This window comes from Condylostylus longicornis, unplaced genomic scaffold, assembly GCF_029603195.1.
Source record: "Condylostylus longicornis isolate FDR11 unplaced genomic scaffold, ASM2960319v2 ptg000001l, whole genome shotgun sequence".
In the NCBI taxonomy this organism is placed as follows: Eukaryota; Metazoa; Arthropoda; class Insecta; order Diptera; family Dolichopodidae; genus Condylostylus; species Condylostylus longicornis.
Window position 1 is genome coordinate 4,527,431 of NW_026577970.1, and position 19,031 is coordinate 4,546,461.

Consider the following 19,031-nt stretch of genomic DNA (forward strand, 5'->3'; position numbering starts at 1 on the left):
AGTTGAACAAGTTATGCCCAAGTTTTTCCCAATCGAGCTCGATTCTATCTAGAAAATGCGATTATGTAACATACAATATTTGTGTATGTTTCAAATTTTATTCGCCTGAAGCCATTTTTTTTTGTTTGAAATTTTTAAATAAAAATTATAATTAAAAATTAAATAATTTTTTTTAATTATTACGTTACCTGTAAATAGTCACGTTATTTGAATCTTCACTTGTATTGTCCATATTATTATTATTGTCGTTCGTAGTATTTAAATTATGAATTGTATTCGAATTTGTTAATATATTTGTAATATTACTTGTATTTAAATTTGTAATATTTGTATTCGAATTGGCAATTGAATTATTTTGTATGATACCAGTAGTTGCTGTTGTTTGATTAACGCCATTAAATACAGTTGTTGCAGTTGTATTTGTATTATGTTGCGTATTCGTGACTGTTGACGATGATGTAACTTTTGTTGTTGTTGTCATGTTACATAATACAAGCGACATCTTGCGGGCGCAAATTTTTACACCCGCTGTCAAACAACTACTGCTTTTACTTTTTTGAACCGTTTTGACGTCAATTTTTGCGACTTTATTTATTAATTATTTACGAAAAAAAAAAGTTTCTTTCTTTTTTTTGTTTTTTATATAATTTGCAAAAGTTTTTATTTTTTAATTGGTGCAAATATTGATAAAAAGAAAATTTCGGATTTCATTTAAAAATATTTTTATAGGTTTGTTAACAAAATGTTAAATAATTCACTTAGATTTTATATAGGCAGGTATTTGCTTTTAAATTTTTTGTGTTATATTAAGAAAAATACTTTTTTTGTTTTAAAACAAAATGAAATATTTCTTTGTATTGTATACGTGGTGATGTGTGCGTTGATTTAAAAAATTGATCTATGAAAAAATATTTATTTTAAAATTTGTTTACTTGTATAGGTGTCTGTTATAATTGTTTTATAACTCAGAGCAATAAAAAGCGTTTAAAATTAATAAATTTTATTTAATTAGTTTAGCCTAGGTTACAAACCCTCTATATTGCGAATATTGTATGACTACTCGTATAACAAAAATGTATTTAATTTTTAAGGCAGCATTAGAGTATTCATAAAAATTTAAATGTTATTGTGAAAGTGCACTAAAATTTAAAAATTTTAGAAAAATCAAAAACTAAACATATACTCGTAATATACCCTAACTAAATTGTTCCATAAGAACTTTCAAAGTACTGTAAAAAATGGAGCATGTAATCACATAAAATATGGAGTACGCTTAAATAAAAGTTAAACATTTTATACGCTCTAAATAAAGTTACATTACGCTCTAAATAAATATTAAATATTGAGACAAACATTAATACTTTAGTTTTGTAAATTGATTTCAAATTACTCACTTACAAATTATTTTTTTGTAATTGTTCTAACTAAAAAAAATCGTTTAAAAATTAAAGTTACGTAACTAATTTAAGAAATCGAGTAACTTAAGAGTAAATACGTTTGTCGTACACCATACAAAATTAAATTAATTGAGAAATTATCTATTTTGTTTTATAAACCAACGTTTTTGGTTAACCCACCTATCATTAAGTAAAGAAGTCTTAAACCAAAATGCTTCAAGATTTTACAAATTTAAAATTTTAATAGTTTACAATAAATATTTTATAAGCTGAGCAATTAAAAGTAAATTGACTGCCTGATTGATTAAGTCACTAAAGTAACTAAATACTGGTGTTCGGCAGTTTATTCTTTAAAATTTTTCGCATAAAACTTTTAAATAAATAAGAGCAACAAAAAACTTCAGATGCCGTAATATACAACATACATAATATTTCAATTTAATTTAATGTGATATCACTCTACTCCCCAGAAGTATGCAAAAATAAGAGAAAAATAAAATAATTTCAATAAAAGATTTATCAAAAGTACTACATAGTTACTAACTTCACAGTTTTTAACTAACATATTTAAATGGAATGTGTTATTTTTACAACTTGTTGGTTGAAAATTAATTATGTGAATTTTGTCATTGCTTTTGTTCGTACAATGCTAGCAAACCACCCGTATGTAAGTAATTACATAATCTTTAGTAATAATTCAATTATCCATAATTTTAAATTATTAATAAAATTTTTATTTTATACAAGAATGTCGAAAATAATTTAACGAAAATTATTTGCCATCTTTCATATAAGTTAAACAAGACGAAAGTTATAGATGCTTGTATATGAAATTTCTTGAAATTATCGAGAAATTAAAATTTAAAATTAAAAATACATTAAACATTTAAACAGAGCCAAAATTATAAAGAAATTTTTAATTTTATAATTGCAATATTTTTGTATGTATTTAAAATTGGTTTTTAATTACCATAGTGAATAATAAATTTATCTTATATACATTAATATATGTACATAATATGTATTTATAAAAAAAAGTTTATTCAGGTGAAAAGGGTTCAGTTCGCATGTAATAAATTATTGAAGTCTATATATACTTATATGAAACCAAAGTTACCCACATAATATAATAGAAATCAATATAAAATAAATTAGAATTTTATTTTGAGGTCTTATTATTTTACCATTAAAGTAATGTAATTATTATTTTCCTTAAGTTTTGTTATAATAAAACTTTTGTTTATTTTACACACCAGATTTTGTAAAATTAATTTTTTATTAAGGTTAAATCGGGTTTTATTAGATTTTTGCTTTTTCATGCCCATACATATGCCTATATAACCTATAACATTAACTGAGAAATAATAAAAATAATTGCAGAATATCACATGCCCCCAAATCTTATATGTGTATACATTAACATTAAAATACATATTATATTATAACATACAGTCTATATTATATTTCTTCATTTATGTAGGTATCACATATGTACAAAAATATAATTACGTATATCGCAAAAGCTGAATTTACAGTTCATATAAAGGATAATTGCATTTGTAATTTTGAATATTAAAAAATTTATAAAGTTCTTCTTTACATGTCAATTTGGCTCATTTCAGTAAAAGTTATGATTGATTTGATGAAAGTTAGAACAAGAGATTTCCATTTTTATTAAATCATTTTTAAGTCATTAATAAAATTTAAAATTAATTTCATTGCTCTTCTTCTTATGAAAGAAAAACAATTATAATCTTTATCTTTTGTATATTTTAAATATTTTATTCAACGCGCATTCCTTTTAAGGATATAGAATAGCAATTAAAAACGCACGTAAAATACATATACCAGTTTTTATAAAAGGAGCCATTGAGAGGAGTTGTAAATGTTACGAATTATTTCTCTATTGGCTTTCTGTACTTTTGTAAAACGCCGGGTATTTAAAGCTATGTTTACAGGTTAACTTTTACATTATAGTAAGGTAAATGTTTATACAAGTTATTTTGTATAATACAAAAATAAATTTGACTAGCCTTTATATACATTACATTACATACGTTTTATATAGAAATTGTAATCCTAACTATCAATACAAGTATAATTAGACCTGCTTGTAGGTGTAATATGCAATGACATAAAATTTATAATAAGAGGCTTTCAGAGAAAATGACCTGAAATTTTCAAATGCAATGTATAGAAAATCAGAATAAAAATAATATTTCATATTATTGAACTTCGCGCTTTCATATCAACAAATTTAATAATTATGTCTGAATAACCTAACCGAACACACTTTTTCAAGGTTTATACTGGCTAGTCCATTTAGTCGGTCCTAAAGAATTGTAGACAAATGGTTTTATTGTAATTCAACTTTTTTCATGGTAAATTATTTAATTGGGAATTACGCACAAATCAAAATATTTAACATTCTCTTCATTGAAAACATATTCTTAAATTAAAATATTTTGCTTTAAATATTGAGTTGTTAATTTGAGGCCCAGCAGATAGTGAGTCCTAAGACAAATGCCCTTCTTGTCTCCACCTCTGGCAGAGCCTATATATGCTTTACACAACAAACCCATGATATAACTGGGTGTATAGAAAAATAATAATATAGCAAAACTGACATATTAGCCTCCATTTTGTTTGCGACATAATTAAATTAGAGATTTTAGTATATCATTTAAAAATATTTTAATTTTTATAGATGTTATAAAAGTTTGTAATATTTTAAATTTCGTTTGACGAAAATTGGGAAAAAAACGCAATATATAACAATGGTAATTGACTTTCCTTAATTTCGCACGATTAGGATTTATAAGGTTACAAGTCATTTTATGCCTCACTTTGGTCGGAATACTGTAAATTACATATGATGAATGCCCATATTCGATAACAAATCAAACACGGACCAAACAATTTTTAATATTTAATTTGAGACTTTTATAAGAATCATGGTAAAGAGATACAAGATTCAATGGAAAAAATTTTTAAGTACACGACAGTAACAAAATTGAATAATTTCTAGTATGAAATTGTAACCTTAAAATCTAACGTTACGTAATTGTATCAACCTATGTTAGATAATAATTGTTATTATGATTGTTTTTGTTTAAAAATTTAAAAAACTTAAAGATTCAAGTTTTAACTTTTAATATTTTTTTTTTCAATACATTTCGTTTCTTTGAAAAAATTAATTAAATTTTAAGCTTGAAAAACTCAAATGTAAATAAAAATTAATTTTATTTAAATTAAAAATTATTTGCAATAAATAATGTCATATTCACATATACATACATTTAAGTTATGGATTCTGTCATATACATTCGTTTCTATATGTTAATAATATATTTTATATTTCATATAATTTTGCAAGGCTCAATGAGAAAGGGAAAACTTTTTACATTGAATACGACATTTAACATCAATTGAAAAATATTTTCGTAAGAATCCATTAACTTTTCGGCAAATTTATTTATATTAAATGTTTATTTATTAAAAGAAAAATTTTCTTCTTTTTAAAATTTTATAGTAGGGATCTAATAAAGGATTGAATTCGGGTAAATTTTATATTTTTTAATATTCTGTTAGAGTATTTTCAGTGAAAACAATAGCACGATGTTATAAAATATTAAAATTTCTAGCTAAACAAAAAGTAGAATAAAGGTACTGGTATTTTAGATGGTATAGGTTGATCTTGAAACTCGATTCATATTTTGTAAATTGTCTAGAAAACTGCGGTGTGTTCTGAACTTTGAAGAAGCAGTTACTGCTTCTTCAAAGTTATTTTTAAAATTTTGCAATTATCATCTCTCGCGTAATTGAAACTAAGTCGAAGGTTAAGTGAGGATTGATAGTTTGTTTTACAAAAAAAACTCTTCTAAACTATGGCTGAGATTTAGCATTAACAAAATAAACAATTTTTATATTAACAACCTCTTTCTTAGTTGCTATTTATATGGATTATAAGATTTTGATGATATTGGCATTTTACTTTTAATGAGTGAACTAAAAAAAAAAAATTCAACTTGTTGGTCTCTGCTGGAATAATGCGCGATTCCTTCTAAATAATAAGTTTTTAGATTTTGTAAATTATTAATTCTGTATTTTATAATTTCATTAAAATTTTTGTAATACTGAACGTTACGAGTATATATTAAAATTCAGTAGCTTGAAATTTCCATAGAAGTTGTCTCCTCTTTAATTTCAAATATTTTTTTGATATTTAAAGTTGTTGTGTATTTAAATATACATATATTTATGTACGTATACCGGTATACCATACATTTTACCCTAAAAATACTTAATTTTATAAAAATTTTAATGTTTCAAAAAATTTTTTGTAACCCTCATCATTTTATTAAAATAATGTTATAATTTTTAAATTAGTTAAAAGCAATCTAATCTCTTAGATAAAATTATGAACTTTTTTGTTATTATATCCATATTATATAATGTTATATACATAGATATATTTATCATTAGTATTGATAAAATTAAATATTAAATTGGATATTAAAATGATGGGACAATATGCATTTCAGTTGAGTGAGCGTTATTGTGTGTACGCTTCTATATAAAATATTGTTTCTGTAGGGAAAATATTAAATTAGTATTAAAATTTAATATCTAAATTATTATAGTGTTTTCTTACTATATATATATGCTTGTATATACATATAGACAAAAATCCATTTTGATGAAGGATAAAGCCATCAATTATTATAAATATTGTATTATGTTTTCAAATTGGTATAAAAAAGGTACGCGGTATATTGAATTTTTTTTTGTTAAAAATTGTAAGTCTTACAGAACTATTTATTTGAGATTTAATTTAGTTAAAAAACTTTAGGGAAAAAAACCGAATTTATATACATATAAAATAAATATATACATTAAAATTAATAAAATTTGTTAATTAAAATGAGTACGAAATAATGACAAATGCTTCTTTAAAGGGAAACCTTACATAAATATTTAATTTTTGAATACAAAAATTTTCAACAAGATTTTTAAAACTAGGCCCTTTTAAAATAATTGCTATTTTCAAAACGTTTATAATTATTTTGATTTTGTTTAAAAGGCTGGATATTTTTATAACAAATAAACTCCTCTTTGAGATTAAAAACAGCATGACACATTATTCTATGTTTGTGCGCGTCTAACAATCATACAAGAGTATTACAGGAATGCTTAACTTTGTATAAAATAAATTTAAATTTCAAAAGATACAAAAAAATAACTATGTTGCATAAGTATGTAATATGTTTTTATGTGAAAACAGTTAAGTATCTGTTTAATAACGCTGTGTTAATTTAAAATTACATTACATTACAGCTCAATTTTTAGTAAGTCAATCCGAAAATAATTTAATTTAATCTAATACAAATTTTACGCCTGTGCTTCTCTATATACATAATAATGTAAATATGTTATATGTATTTAAAGAGAAAATATTTAATAATAACTACAGAATAAAAAATTGCAGATAATCCAACTGCTCCAAGAGATTTTAGAAAATCAGTTTTATAAGGCGTGATATCTCTATAAAAGAATTCAGATAAAATCATTTAGCATTAACATTTAGGATTTTAGTAAGTTAAAATAAAAATTTATCAAGAGTCCACTCGTGATTACGGTGGAGATCTTAAAAGCTTCTTAATGGAAATATGAAGCATGAAAAAATTTTTAATATAATCATGTGGCATATCAAGAGAAAGATCTTAATATGTATAAGAGAAGTTGGATAAAGCAATAAAACAAATAAATAAATAAAAATACAGCTTCCTTTCTTTTAAGATAGCAGGAAGGTGCAACGGGCGAGGTAATTTCTTATTTATAAATAATTTATAGGTTGATTTTATATCTCTACTGTAGCAATTCGGTACAGAACTACATTCCACATTCACATACTACACCAAAATATTCGACTCTGGTAAATTCTAATATGTATTCTTTAGTCATTTATGCTTATAACGTATTATCCCATTAGGTCACTACTTATGCACGCTTTTTTTGTAGAACAATTTAGTATTTCAAGTTTCGAATCACTTTTTGATAGTTGAAATTTAAAACCAAATAAAAATTGTTGCAATACTTCCAAAATAAGACCTGGAATAAACATACAATTTTTAATTCCGCAATTGTCTGAGTAGTAACAACTAATCAAGCAATCAAACAATTTGTGCTTTCTTATAAATTTACAATCCAGCACTCTTTGTTAAATTAAATATTGCATGTGACTGCTAAGCTTAAAATTACATCGCAACATGCTATAAATTTATAAATATCACGCATTGTTTTTGTATGGGATATTTCATAAAGACAAAGATTATTTATTTAATTAGAATTTTTGAATACAAAAGTAGATTACTAGATAATATGGTCAACTGGTCCTAAAGAATTGTTACTGGTAGTAGAATTATTACTTTATAGAAATTATGAAGAACTTACAAAGTCTATAATTTTACTACAACTTCTGCATATAGCTGGGACTAAATAATGCAATTTATTTCATAAAATCAATTTTTATTAATTATATCAACTATATTTCTTAAAATTTGTTTATAGATAATCCCAAAGTTTTGACTCATGACCTTGCATTTTTCTAAATAAAATAATAAATAATTAAAAAAAAAATATTTAAATTAAAATCATTCTTTCATTTCATGTATAAAAGCAAATAATTATTCATTTTCTAAATATAAAATCTGTAAAATAATAACCATGTGTGTATATTTTATACATGTACGAGTATAATTATAAGACATCTGTTGTATAAAAGATGACCTTCTTTTACAAAAATTCCCTTTTGGTTTAATATTTACTGAAAGCTACTAATTTCTCTCAATTGCTAAATTATCACATTCATTGTAAACATATGAGTATCATTTTCCCTGATGCGAAAAACTTCTCTTTTAAATAATACGAGTATTTTATCTCTTTGCCTTGTGTGTACCTATACAATTTTATTATTTTATTTCGCACATGTATACAGTATAGAAGAAAATAAAAGTACTATATGGCAAAACTACAGAGCAATATGCAGATATTCAACATTCTTATTTTTATAATATAAAGCTTATAATAACTGGCAGTGTGGATAGCACAAAGAAATAAATAACAAAATATTTTAATTTTATACTTACAGCCATACAAAGGTGTAATTATATAGGTAAGCATATATTTTATCTTGTGTAAATTTATATTATACTATAATATGTACATTTTACGTTAGTATAACAATATCCTTAGAACATAATTTTGAATTAATATTGTAGAACAGAAATTGAAAGCAGACATAAAATTATGAATTAACCTAGAGGCCTTTTTTTTCCTTGAATGTAATATGTATAGTGTATATTTTTATATGTATACAAATATGTAAATATATATTTACTTAGGACAGATATGAAATTATTATTACAATTGTACTAAAATTTTATTATGCTATCTAAACTTTTCTGAAATAAACTATGGTTCACCATAGTCTAAAATTTGAAAAATTAATACTCTTAATATTAGGAAAACGAAATGTAATACTAAAATTTAATAATTTTACTGTGCGAAAAACTAGTACATTTATAGTCATGAGTATTTGTTTGCCAGTTTGTTAAATGCAAATCTGTATAAAAATTCGTATAAAGATTCGGTTAAAAAACAAATGTCAAAATTAAGTTAAGTTAGTGAGTCATAACAAAATCTATTAACTCAAACGTTTGTTCGACTATTTATTTTTATATAAAAATATGAAATCAAAAATATAAAGTGCGTAACTACTCAATAAAACAATCTAAATTATTTCAGAGCAGTTCGAACTACAGTATAAACGAAACGCGATTTGGTATGGAAATCTTGTTATGTGGGCGAAAAAAACTAAAAGATTTATAATTAATATTGTAGATTTTAAATTTACTTTCCATAAATGTACATGTGTTAAGCCATCTACCAGAACAAATTTGTGTAACCACTTCTCTCAAAGACATGCTCCTTTGAACAGGTTGGTGTAACTAGGCCTAGGGCTATTTTAAATCCTGACAGTAAACTGTTATATGATTAGAGTGTTATATGTAACTCTTTTAACACTTACTATTTGTGAAGGTAATAGGTAATAGAAAAAAAAAGAGAATACCAACAAATTTTATTTAGCTTGGAGCAGAGTATGGAATGCATAAGGTACTCGAAATTTATCGGAAATTTAAATGTTACCGAGTTTACAGAAATCAAAAATTTCAAATAAGATTTTCTTTGTTATTATAACTTTCGTAAGTACTCTTTGTTAAAACAAATTATAAAAGAAGAAATAAAATAAAAAGTACCGTTTTTTTGCACACGGTAAATCGAATAGAAGTGTGAAAAGTCACGCCAACGAAAAATACATTTATTTATCTTAGCTCACTTAACCGTCGAATTCGTTTCTTTTAAACCTTTTCTTTTGTTTTTCTATTGATCATCCTAAATATATGCAATATTTTTATATACATATTTTGCTGTACGAATAAAAGTTTAATAACAGTTTAAATTTTAATAACGGTATAGTTTTTTTTAGAAGCAAAGTATTTTCACTTGTTTGGGGAAAAAGTCAAACTTTGCAAAACGTTGGTATATTGAAGCTAATTAATTTTACTTTGAAATTTACTGAAATTTAATTGCAGAATTTAAAATTTCGCAAAAAGTACTTGCTCGAATTTTGTCATAAGGTACTTCAAAAAATTATTTAGTTTAATATCAGAGTTTTTAAATTTAAAATTTAAAAAACAGTTTTTATACCATCCCTGCCATACATTTACATACATATATACTTAAATATAATACAAAAAATTGGAATACAGTAAAATTTCTGGAGGTCGTATTAGAAACATTTCAGAGTCAGAAAACACAAAGTATTCTTGTTGTTTTTTTCTTTTTTTTTTTCTTTTTTCTTTTATTATTTTTTGTTTAATGTTACGGTAGAATGAAAATATTTTAAATCAATATTATATTGCACACGTCCACCCATACATACATAGCATACATATTTGTAATATATAAATGAGAACAATTATATATGTATGTATAAATGCATGTGTATTATATGGTTTATGTTACATAATATTCGTATACAGTTGGTTTATATTTTGTTAAGTGTTTAATAACAAATAATTTAAAATCTTTTAAGAAAAAAACTAAATGGGATAATAAAAATTTTCAATTATAGTCTTGAAATATTTTGTTATTTGGCTTCACCTTTTGTATTTCAAATGCATTATATTGGTAATATATACTTGATTTTATTACTCTTAATTTCTTTTTACTTAATATACGTATTACACTTGGAAAAAGGGGGTTAAAAATTGTAATAGAATTAGAGATAAATTTCAGAAATTTTAATTACAAAAATTTATATTTTGTATATGATTTTCTAAAAGTTTTGTTTTATTTAATTTTGGCTAGATAAAAATTGCATTGAAGAGAATACCAACGCAACTACTTATATAAATTTATTTTATATATATGATATTTCATTTAATTAATGATGAAATGTCTCGTATGATGAGATGTCTGGTCATCCTTTGAAATTTTACTTGGGTTTCTTTTTAGAACATATTGAACTCCAACGTATAAAAGTTTTTAAAATTCCCAATTACAAAAGAAAGTCTTTGAGAAGTACCATGAAATTCTTTATATTTACAGACTGGTTTTTAGGTTAGGTTAGGTTGTCGGGGCTCCCCGAAGGGTACATATAGGCCAACTTGGCCCGTTTTGGTACCGCTGGATCTCTTCCCTCCCGCTCCTCATCTGAACCAGCCCGAACCCTTTAAAAATCGGTTCAAATTCCTAACGCTTACATCCGCCAAGTCCGTAGCGTGCCCGAAGAAGTAAAACCCAAGGAATCTCTGCCTGGAGTTCGCTAGTGCCGGACATGAGCATAGAAGGTGGGTCACCGTTTCCTCCTCCCCCTCGTCAAGGCAACTCTTACAAAGATCGTTTCCGGGACTGCCCATTCTCCTTGCATGTTCGCCGAAAACAATTCTGACTATTTCTGGTAAATCAGAGTTTTAAACATACCCTTAAGTCACTCTTAATGACAACAGTTTTTATGAGTGTAGTTTCAATGAGTAGTAACACATATTACTTATTCCAATTGTTGATTGTATTGTTTTATATAAAAATAAATGTCGAATCCTTGATAATTTAGAGTGTCATATATTTTTGGAGAAATATGGAGAAATGGATATTTGTAGCGATTAGATGATTCAGATAAAAAAAAATTAAAGAATTCTTTTAAGAAAATCATTGTCTGCGAACTGAAATTTCACAAGGGACCGATACAAAAGCCGAAAAATTTTTTACATAAACGGTAATTTTCTAACCACTTTAGTAATCAAGCATTTTATAAGATATACTCATGAAAAAAAAGGTTTTTGTTGCAAAAAAAGTTATGACTGAAATTTATTCAAAAATGATCTTCTGAGCCTTTGGTAAGGCTAGTTTTCTTTTCCCTTTTTTAAAAATACAAATGAACATTTGTAAAATTTGGTGTTCTAAATAGTGTTTTCGAATAATTTTTAAATAATTTGCTTCAAAATTTCTGACCCTTAAATTTTTAACACAGTTGGGCAAAAATTGAATTAATCGCAAAAATTAATTTTTTAAAAATTTAATAAAATTTTAAGAAAATTATAACAATCATTTGAGTTTAAAGTTTTATACATTAAAAAAAAGCCATTTAGTCTTCTCAGCACTTATGTGTTGAGAAGACTAAATGTGCACATGTTAATAAAGTTCTTATGTGTTTTTTGCAAAAAATTAATAAATTGAAAATTCTTAGATGCTATACATAATATATTAAGTACATTTTAAAAAAATTTTACAAAAAATTAAGATCTTATTAAGATCGTCTAATGACGATCAATGGAATTTTAAACGAACGTCAATAAATTTTCTAATATTTTTTGTTTATACCAATAAAGTTATTGATTTATGATAAGAACAGGTTTTTCCGAAAAGTTGATTTAAAGGTTCGAATGTTAGTTTACGATTTTATATTTCGTGGAAACCTAGTAATTCTATGTCAATTTATTTCGACTATGTCACAGATTGATCAACTCTTGCGATTGGTCAGATGTCGGAAGCTGCACCTTTTTTCAGGCCGATTTCACATTTCGTTGCGGATGATCAACTAATTTCCTTGAAATTTAATGTTTAAATTTGGGGTGTTAAAACAATAAACAATAAACCCATAAATTTTTTTGAAGAATTTTTCTACCTGATGCAATTTTCTGAAATTGCTGACGAACTTTTCAGGGAGTTCGAATGGCACAAAACGAAACTGATTTTTTTAAAATTGTGAACAAGTGATTAAAACCAATTTTCATAATCTTCTGTAACACTTTCACTAAGCTACTCACAATATTCTAATAAAATTCTTTCAATAAACTACGGTCGGTTATGTGTTGACCACATCAGATATTTTGTTTTTCTTTCTCATTTTCTCTTTTAAAAATAATGAAAATTTATTAAAATTTCTTTACTATTTTAGAAATTGTTGTATTAGAACTGATAATTTTAGATTTTTAGAGATATTATTTAAAAAATTTTGAAAGTTTTCAAAACCACGTATGACCATTCTTGTTTTCTATATCAATTATTAATTTGATATAAACAACATTTTTTTCCGAAAAATTCATTTCTAATATTCACTTAATATTGGGCTTATTTATAGAAAATTTTCATTAAAATTAAAATACATTAAAAAGGTTTTTTTTTATATATTTCTATTGTTATGCAAGTATGTCATAAAATTTATATATATAAATGTCAATTTTTTTTATTTTTATAAATAAATCAATAAATTCTACTGAATTTTGATTATTTTTATTAAGATGCAGGCTTCTATATATTTACTATTTATTCAACGATATTTATAAATTTATAGTTACGAAAATAAATTTTATTATTCCCATGAGGTGGGACATTCCAAAAAAATATGAGGAATATATTTAATCATTTTTGAACTATAAGAGTTTATTTGTCTGTATAATGCTGCATTTCAAGTTTAACTAAAAAATTTTTATTTATATTTCAGTTTAGTTTAGGATATTAGAACATGATTAGAATAATTTAGGTTACTTTTGACATAGGAAACTGAAATTTTAATATACCCGATTTTAGATTTTTGCTCATATAAATTTTATATTTCAATACTATAATGTTACTAATAAAACATTCTTGATCATCTAAGACATTCTCTAAGGAAGTCAGGCTTTAGAATTCGCCTAATAATCACCCTCAGCATCGTGTCTTCTTCAAAAGCACTCAGTTTTGAGTGTTTACGCTACCAGAAGTAGCGGTGAAACTTCGGACAGAGAAAAATCAAAAAGACACTCAATATTCTCTATATGGCAAATACAACTAAAGCCACTTCAAACTATGAAAGTCTAAACTTAAATTTTTTAATTTCAACAATATATGATGAGGAATTCCATTAAAAGCTTTATTAACAGCAATCACTCCGCTGGTGTTTGTGGACCTACCCGTTTGAAAACCATTCTTATTTATACACAAATAAAAGGTTGACAACATGAGTAAAAGTAACGAAACAAAATCTTCTCGATTGATTTAGGAATTGTAGTAGTTTAGCTTATGCATGTCAGTTCATTCTTTTCAGTCAGCAAAAAACTTCTAAATTTTGGGAACGAGAAACAAGCAAGAAATTAAATAAGGAACAAAATGAACATGCAAAATTAGCAGTACATATATACAAAACCAGAGATGGGAAACGCCGATGAATAACCATCACATATTCGCAAATCACAATGTTATCCGCAAACCCAGAGAATCCTTTATCAAAGGAAATGTGTTTAACTTTAATATGTATTTTGAACCATTTACCACTGATAACCTAAAAGCATAACTAAGTTTTGAATATGTAACCCTAAAACTTAGTAAATTAGGATAAATGTAATCGGAACTTTATAATTCAAAAAACATACTCCAGTACTTTTAAATAGGCGAATGGAATAAAATTATTTTGAGTTACTGACCTCAAAAAAGATTTGAATTCTACAATTGAAATCGACTTATGTGCATTGAAACTCACGTCATATAAACGGACCTTATACAACAAAAGAATATTAGTAATTTTTTTTAACTTATTTTACACGCAAAATCCAAATTTATAAAAAACGTACTTAGTGTTTCCTGTTTTATGCATAAGCTATGTAACATAAGTTGATAAAAGGTTTCAAAACGGTATAATCATTACGTACTTTTTTCATTGGAACTATTTAAAGGTTTTAAATGACGAAACGTTATAGTATACATGTATGTACTTTCAAATATAGCTATATATTTTTTCTACAGAAAAAATAAAACAATATTTTTTAAAATCTATTGTTTTGACCTTAATTGATTTTTCATTAATAAAAAAAACAGATGAAATTCTGAACCGTTTCGTTATTATACTGAACAAGAAAAGAAAAGAACTATATAAAAATTTTTTGAAATAAAACCCACAAATGCAAAGGTTATGGGTTATATGTGATTTGTACAAGCGAATGTATGCTCGCATATCTGTGTTTTTCACTTCAATGCACCGAATTCATTTGTAAATTTTCACAATAACTCATAATTTACTAAAATTTTCAGTTCAAGGTTTCCTTTGTAATAGAATTTTCATCATATAGAATACTTTTTTGTTATACGTATATGCATTTGATTATCATTCTAGAATTTAGATTATAAAAAAATAACATAAACTTGTTAATCTTCTTTACCAAGCATTGGTCTGGTTAGAAACCTGTTTTTAGAAAAGTGATACAATAATATTTGTCCCATTTCCAATATTTTAATTAATTAAAGTTTAGATTCATAGTTTATGGTTGATATATGAAATAAATTCATAGACAATCATAATGAAATTAAAAAGCTAAAGCAAGCCATTAAGGTTGTTGAAAATTTGGTAAATAACTGCAGCCTATATGCTATTGATAATTTAGTGTTATAGATGTATAAATATCTGGTATATCTGTGAGAACAAGGGGAAACTTCTAAGTCAGAAGTAGGAGTTTTGAGTTAATCAAATTTCTGTTATATGTTAAGTTAGAAACTCTTTTGTTATTACCATTTTTAAAATGGAGTCGGAGAAGAGGAAACTAAAACATGCTAAAACTTAAAAATACAGCAACTATAGTAGTTGAAATCTGTCCTTTGATATGAAAAAAAAAAACAATTTATGGCACTCAGAAAATATAAGGAATTTTTATGTTACATGTTTGTATTAATAAACATACATACATATACACATATTTTGTATATAAATTGAATGCAATTAGTATAGCAAGTTCTTACATAATTATCAGTAAATTTTGATCCGGAAAAGAATGATACTTTTTGTTTTTTTGGCAACCTCAAACCTAATCAGATCAATAAAACATTGAATGAAATTTTCTTTTCTGCAGAGAAATGAAGTGTTTGCTTTCATTTTTTTGCTTCCAGTATAAATAAAATTTTTGGCATATAGCCAGAAATAAATCAGCTTTTATATCCTTAACAATTCTTACAATGGTTTTTCGCCTTCAAATTTTTATTTTTAACTTTTGATTTCTTCCATTATTTTTCTATATTTTTGGGCATTTGTAAAATGCATATTGCTTGGTATCATTTTACTATGCATTTTTTTCTAAAAATACTAAATTTCTAGTAATGAAATTGATCGGGAATTGAAAACTGGAAGACTTATAGTAAAAGTTTCAAATTTAATATCTGTAGTGATCTAATAATGTAATGGATTCATTTGATGTGATGAAAGCTAAAAAATACAAGACATTTGTTCCCAACACCCAGGAAAGCTAGAAAATACAAGACAGTCCCAACACCCTTGATGAACACAAGAAATCTATGTAGATCGAAAGAGCATCAATTTGTCGCCATATGATGGCATGGTTGCAAAAAAAAGAAAGAATGCATTTTCCGCAAATTTCAATAAATGTTTGAATTCAATAATTTCTGGGAACTTAATAGTAATGAGAATGTATTTTTCATAATTTTTTTGTTTTATAGCGGCTACCGTAATAAGGTTTAGTGCCTATTTACTTATTCTAATCAAAGAACATGATCTCCTTTTAGTTACGTTTGTTTAAGTTTGGAAAAAGTACCTTAAATATGAATTGACTAATTTCCTTTTAATTGGAACTCAGACTTCTAGAATTTTTTTCAAATTTTGTAATTCAAGACAAATTTTTTAGAGAATAGTGTTTCAAAACTGACTATAGGTGTTATAATTTCATATTTTAAAGGTATTTTGAGTACAATTGTGGAAATTTGAAATAATTTTTCTGCAAATTTTTAACGATTTGGAAAATATGTGTACGAAGCCAACACATACCAACTATCATGTTTTAGTCACATCATATTTATTATTTCTCACAAATTCTACATGAAGTTAAATTTGGATTTTTAATTATAATCAAACATAAATGGATTTTTAAAAATAGTTTTGGATATGTTTTTAAATGAAAGTGAATACAATAAAACTACCCAAAAAATTGCATATTTTATAAGGGTTTCGTTTTCATTATCATCAGAAATGAAATTGTTCAAATAAATATAAAATCGTAAGTTTACTGTGAAATTTATTTATAATTTGCTTACTGGAATCTCATATTTTTAGTATGTGCATATAGATACTTTTGAATTCAGTATGACACATTTGGATTGTACTCATTTTGGTTTTTGTAATAAAATAAAAAATGATTCATTTTTATATGTGTTAGAACACATTTAGCTCTTTTTTAAAGTAAAGAAATATAATGCATATGTCCTTTAAAAGTTATGTGCATTGCATTTATATACAATCATACATATTTCAATATTATGTATATACATAGGAGCGTAAATAAAGCAAAAAAAAACCTAAAAATCCACAAAAAATATAAGACCCGCGGGGAATCCCTTTATTTAAAAGATTTTGTTTTTTTTTCAGAATTATTTTCTCTCCTCGAATAATTATTTAAAGAAATAAACAGAAACTCTTATAATATATATGTGTATATATATATATATATATATATATATATATATATATGTATATATATATGTATGTATGTGGAATATGTATTTAAGATAAGCGTAGAACTGATGTACATGACTACTTCTATGGCAAAATATTTTATAACCTACATAAAAATAATAATGAAAAATAGGAAATACAGGCTCTGTACAAAATGCTGCATATCTTTATATAAACACACCTGTCTATTCTGTTTTTAAAATGTTTCTGTGTACGTGTTATTTTTCCAAGGTTTGTTTACATCTTTTCCAATAATAAACATTTATTGAGGTAAAATATTCAATATTTCTTTTATTTCGGTACAAAAACGAAAAGAAAAAGATTTAATGTGAATATTTTTCAGTTTTATCGAGATTTTTCTAATTTAGAAAAAGCAATTGAGTAGTCCATAATTAAAATATACCATTTTTGTTCAAATTACCATCTGACCATTGGTGCAGTGGTTATGGCACCGGTCCTTTAACCGAAGGGTCTCGGGTTCAAACCCCGGTCAGGTCACTATAAAAATTATATTCAATATTATTATAACTTAATATACAATACTAATAAATATTATACAAGTAATTTTCAAATATTCGTAATATTCGATATTAAAAAACTAAGAAAAATAAACAGTAAATATTAATAACCTCAAATAATTAATATAAATAAAACTACGGCAGGCTAGTCACCTACCTAGTTAAACCCTATGACGCTATGAAACTAGTGCATGAGAAATCATGCACTAGCCCTATGCTCCTTCTAGGAGTGAATAAGGAAAAAAAAAATTTTTGTTCAAATCAGTGCCTTTAAACAATTATTGTAATTCTAAACAAATCTTCTTGAATTATTTTAATGATTATGACAAATGCTTTATTTCGTAGCAAATATTTACAAATAGAGGCAATCAATTAATTAAAGACATAAAATTACTAATAAAGAATTTGTTACTTAAATGCGGACAAAGAATATTTTGTATTGTAATTTGTAAAAGATAGCAACTTGCATGACCTTTATGATTTCTAAAAGAGTCGCATATTTTCAGTTCTTTTCAACTTAAATGGAACAGCTGGGGAAAGCAAATAGTTGCTTATATTCATTTCGAAATTTGCCATTAATATTTTTATTATAGAAAATAGGTGCCAAATTCTTGATATTTAAATTCATAGGTAAGTTTTAATACCGGAGTATAAGAATATTTCTATATACAGAGTTTCATTAAAGTATGATCAATTTATTATATTATTTCAAACGCAAAAGTTATCACATAAGCTTGGCCACAATACCATTTATGAAGTTAAAAATTTTACATTAAAAGATCCAGTGGCACCTTTAGTATTTCGTTTATAATATATTTTATTATTCTCGAGCCTGTAAAATTTATACAAATATGTTATTTGCAAAATATTTTTTAAAAAAGTTGAATATGAAAAGAAATTTTCTAGATATTTAAAAGAACTGGTAATGTGTCAGATTAATAAAAGATTGCATTAATTTTTGTTAAACATAACCTTATGTATTCTACTCGTATATAAAACACCTTGAATTTGTTACAAAGCCAGTAGGTAAAATTATCATCAGAATAGAAACTAAGAAAATTTATT

At 25.0% G+C, this 19,031-nt stretch overlaps 1 protein-coding gene across 1 annotated transcript in view; it reads right to left on the reverse strand.

Moving 5' to 3' along the window:
• LOC129618568 (voltage-gated potassium channel subunit beta-2) overlaps nt 1-19,031 on the reverse strand; it is a 119,208-nt gene that overhangs the window by 19,392 nt on the left and 80,785 nt on the right. The window contains exon 3 of the mRNA XM_055533394.1: nt 189-898. Coding sequence (XP_055389369.1) covers nt 189-502 — 314 coding nt within the window. The 5' untranslated portion in view covers nt 503-898. The remainder of the gene's footprint in view (nt 1-188; nt 899-19,031) is intronic.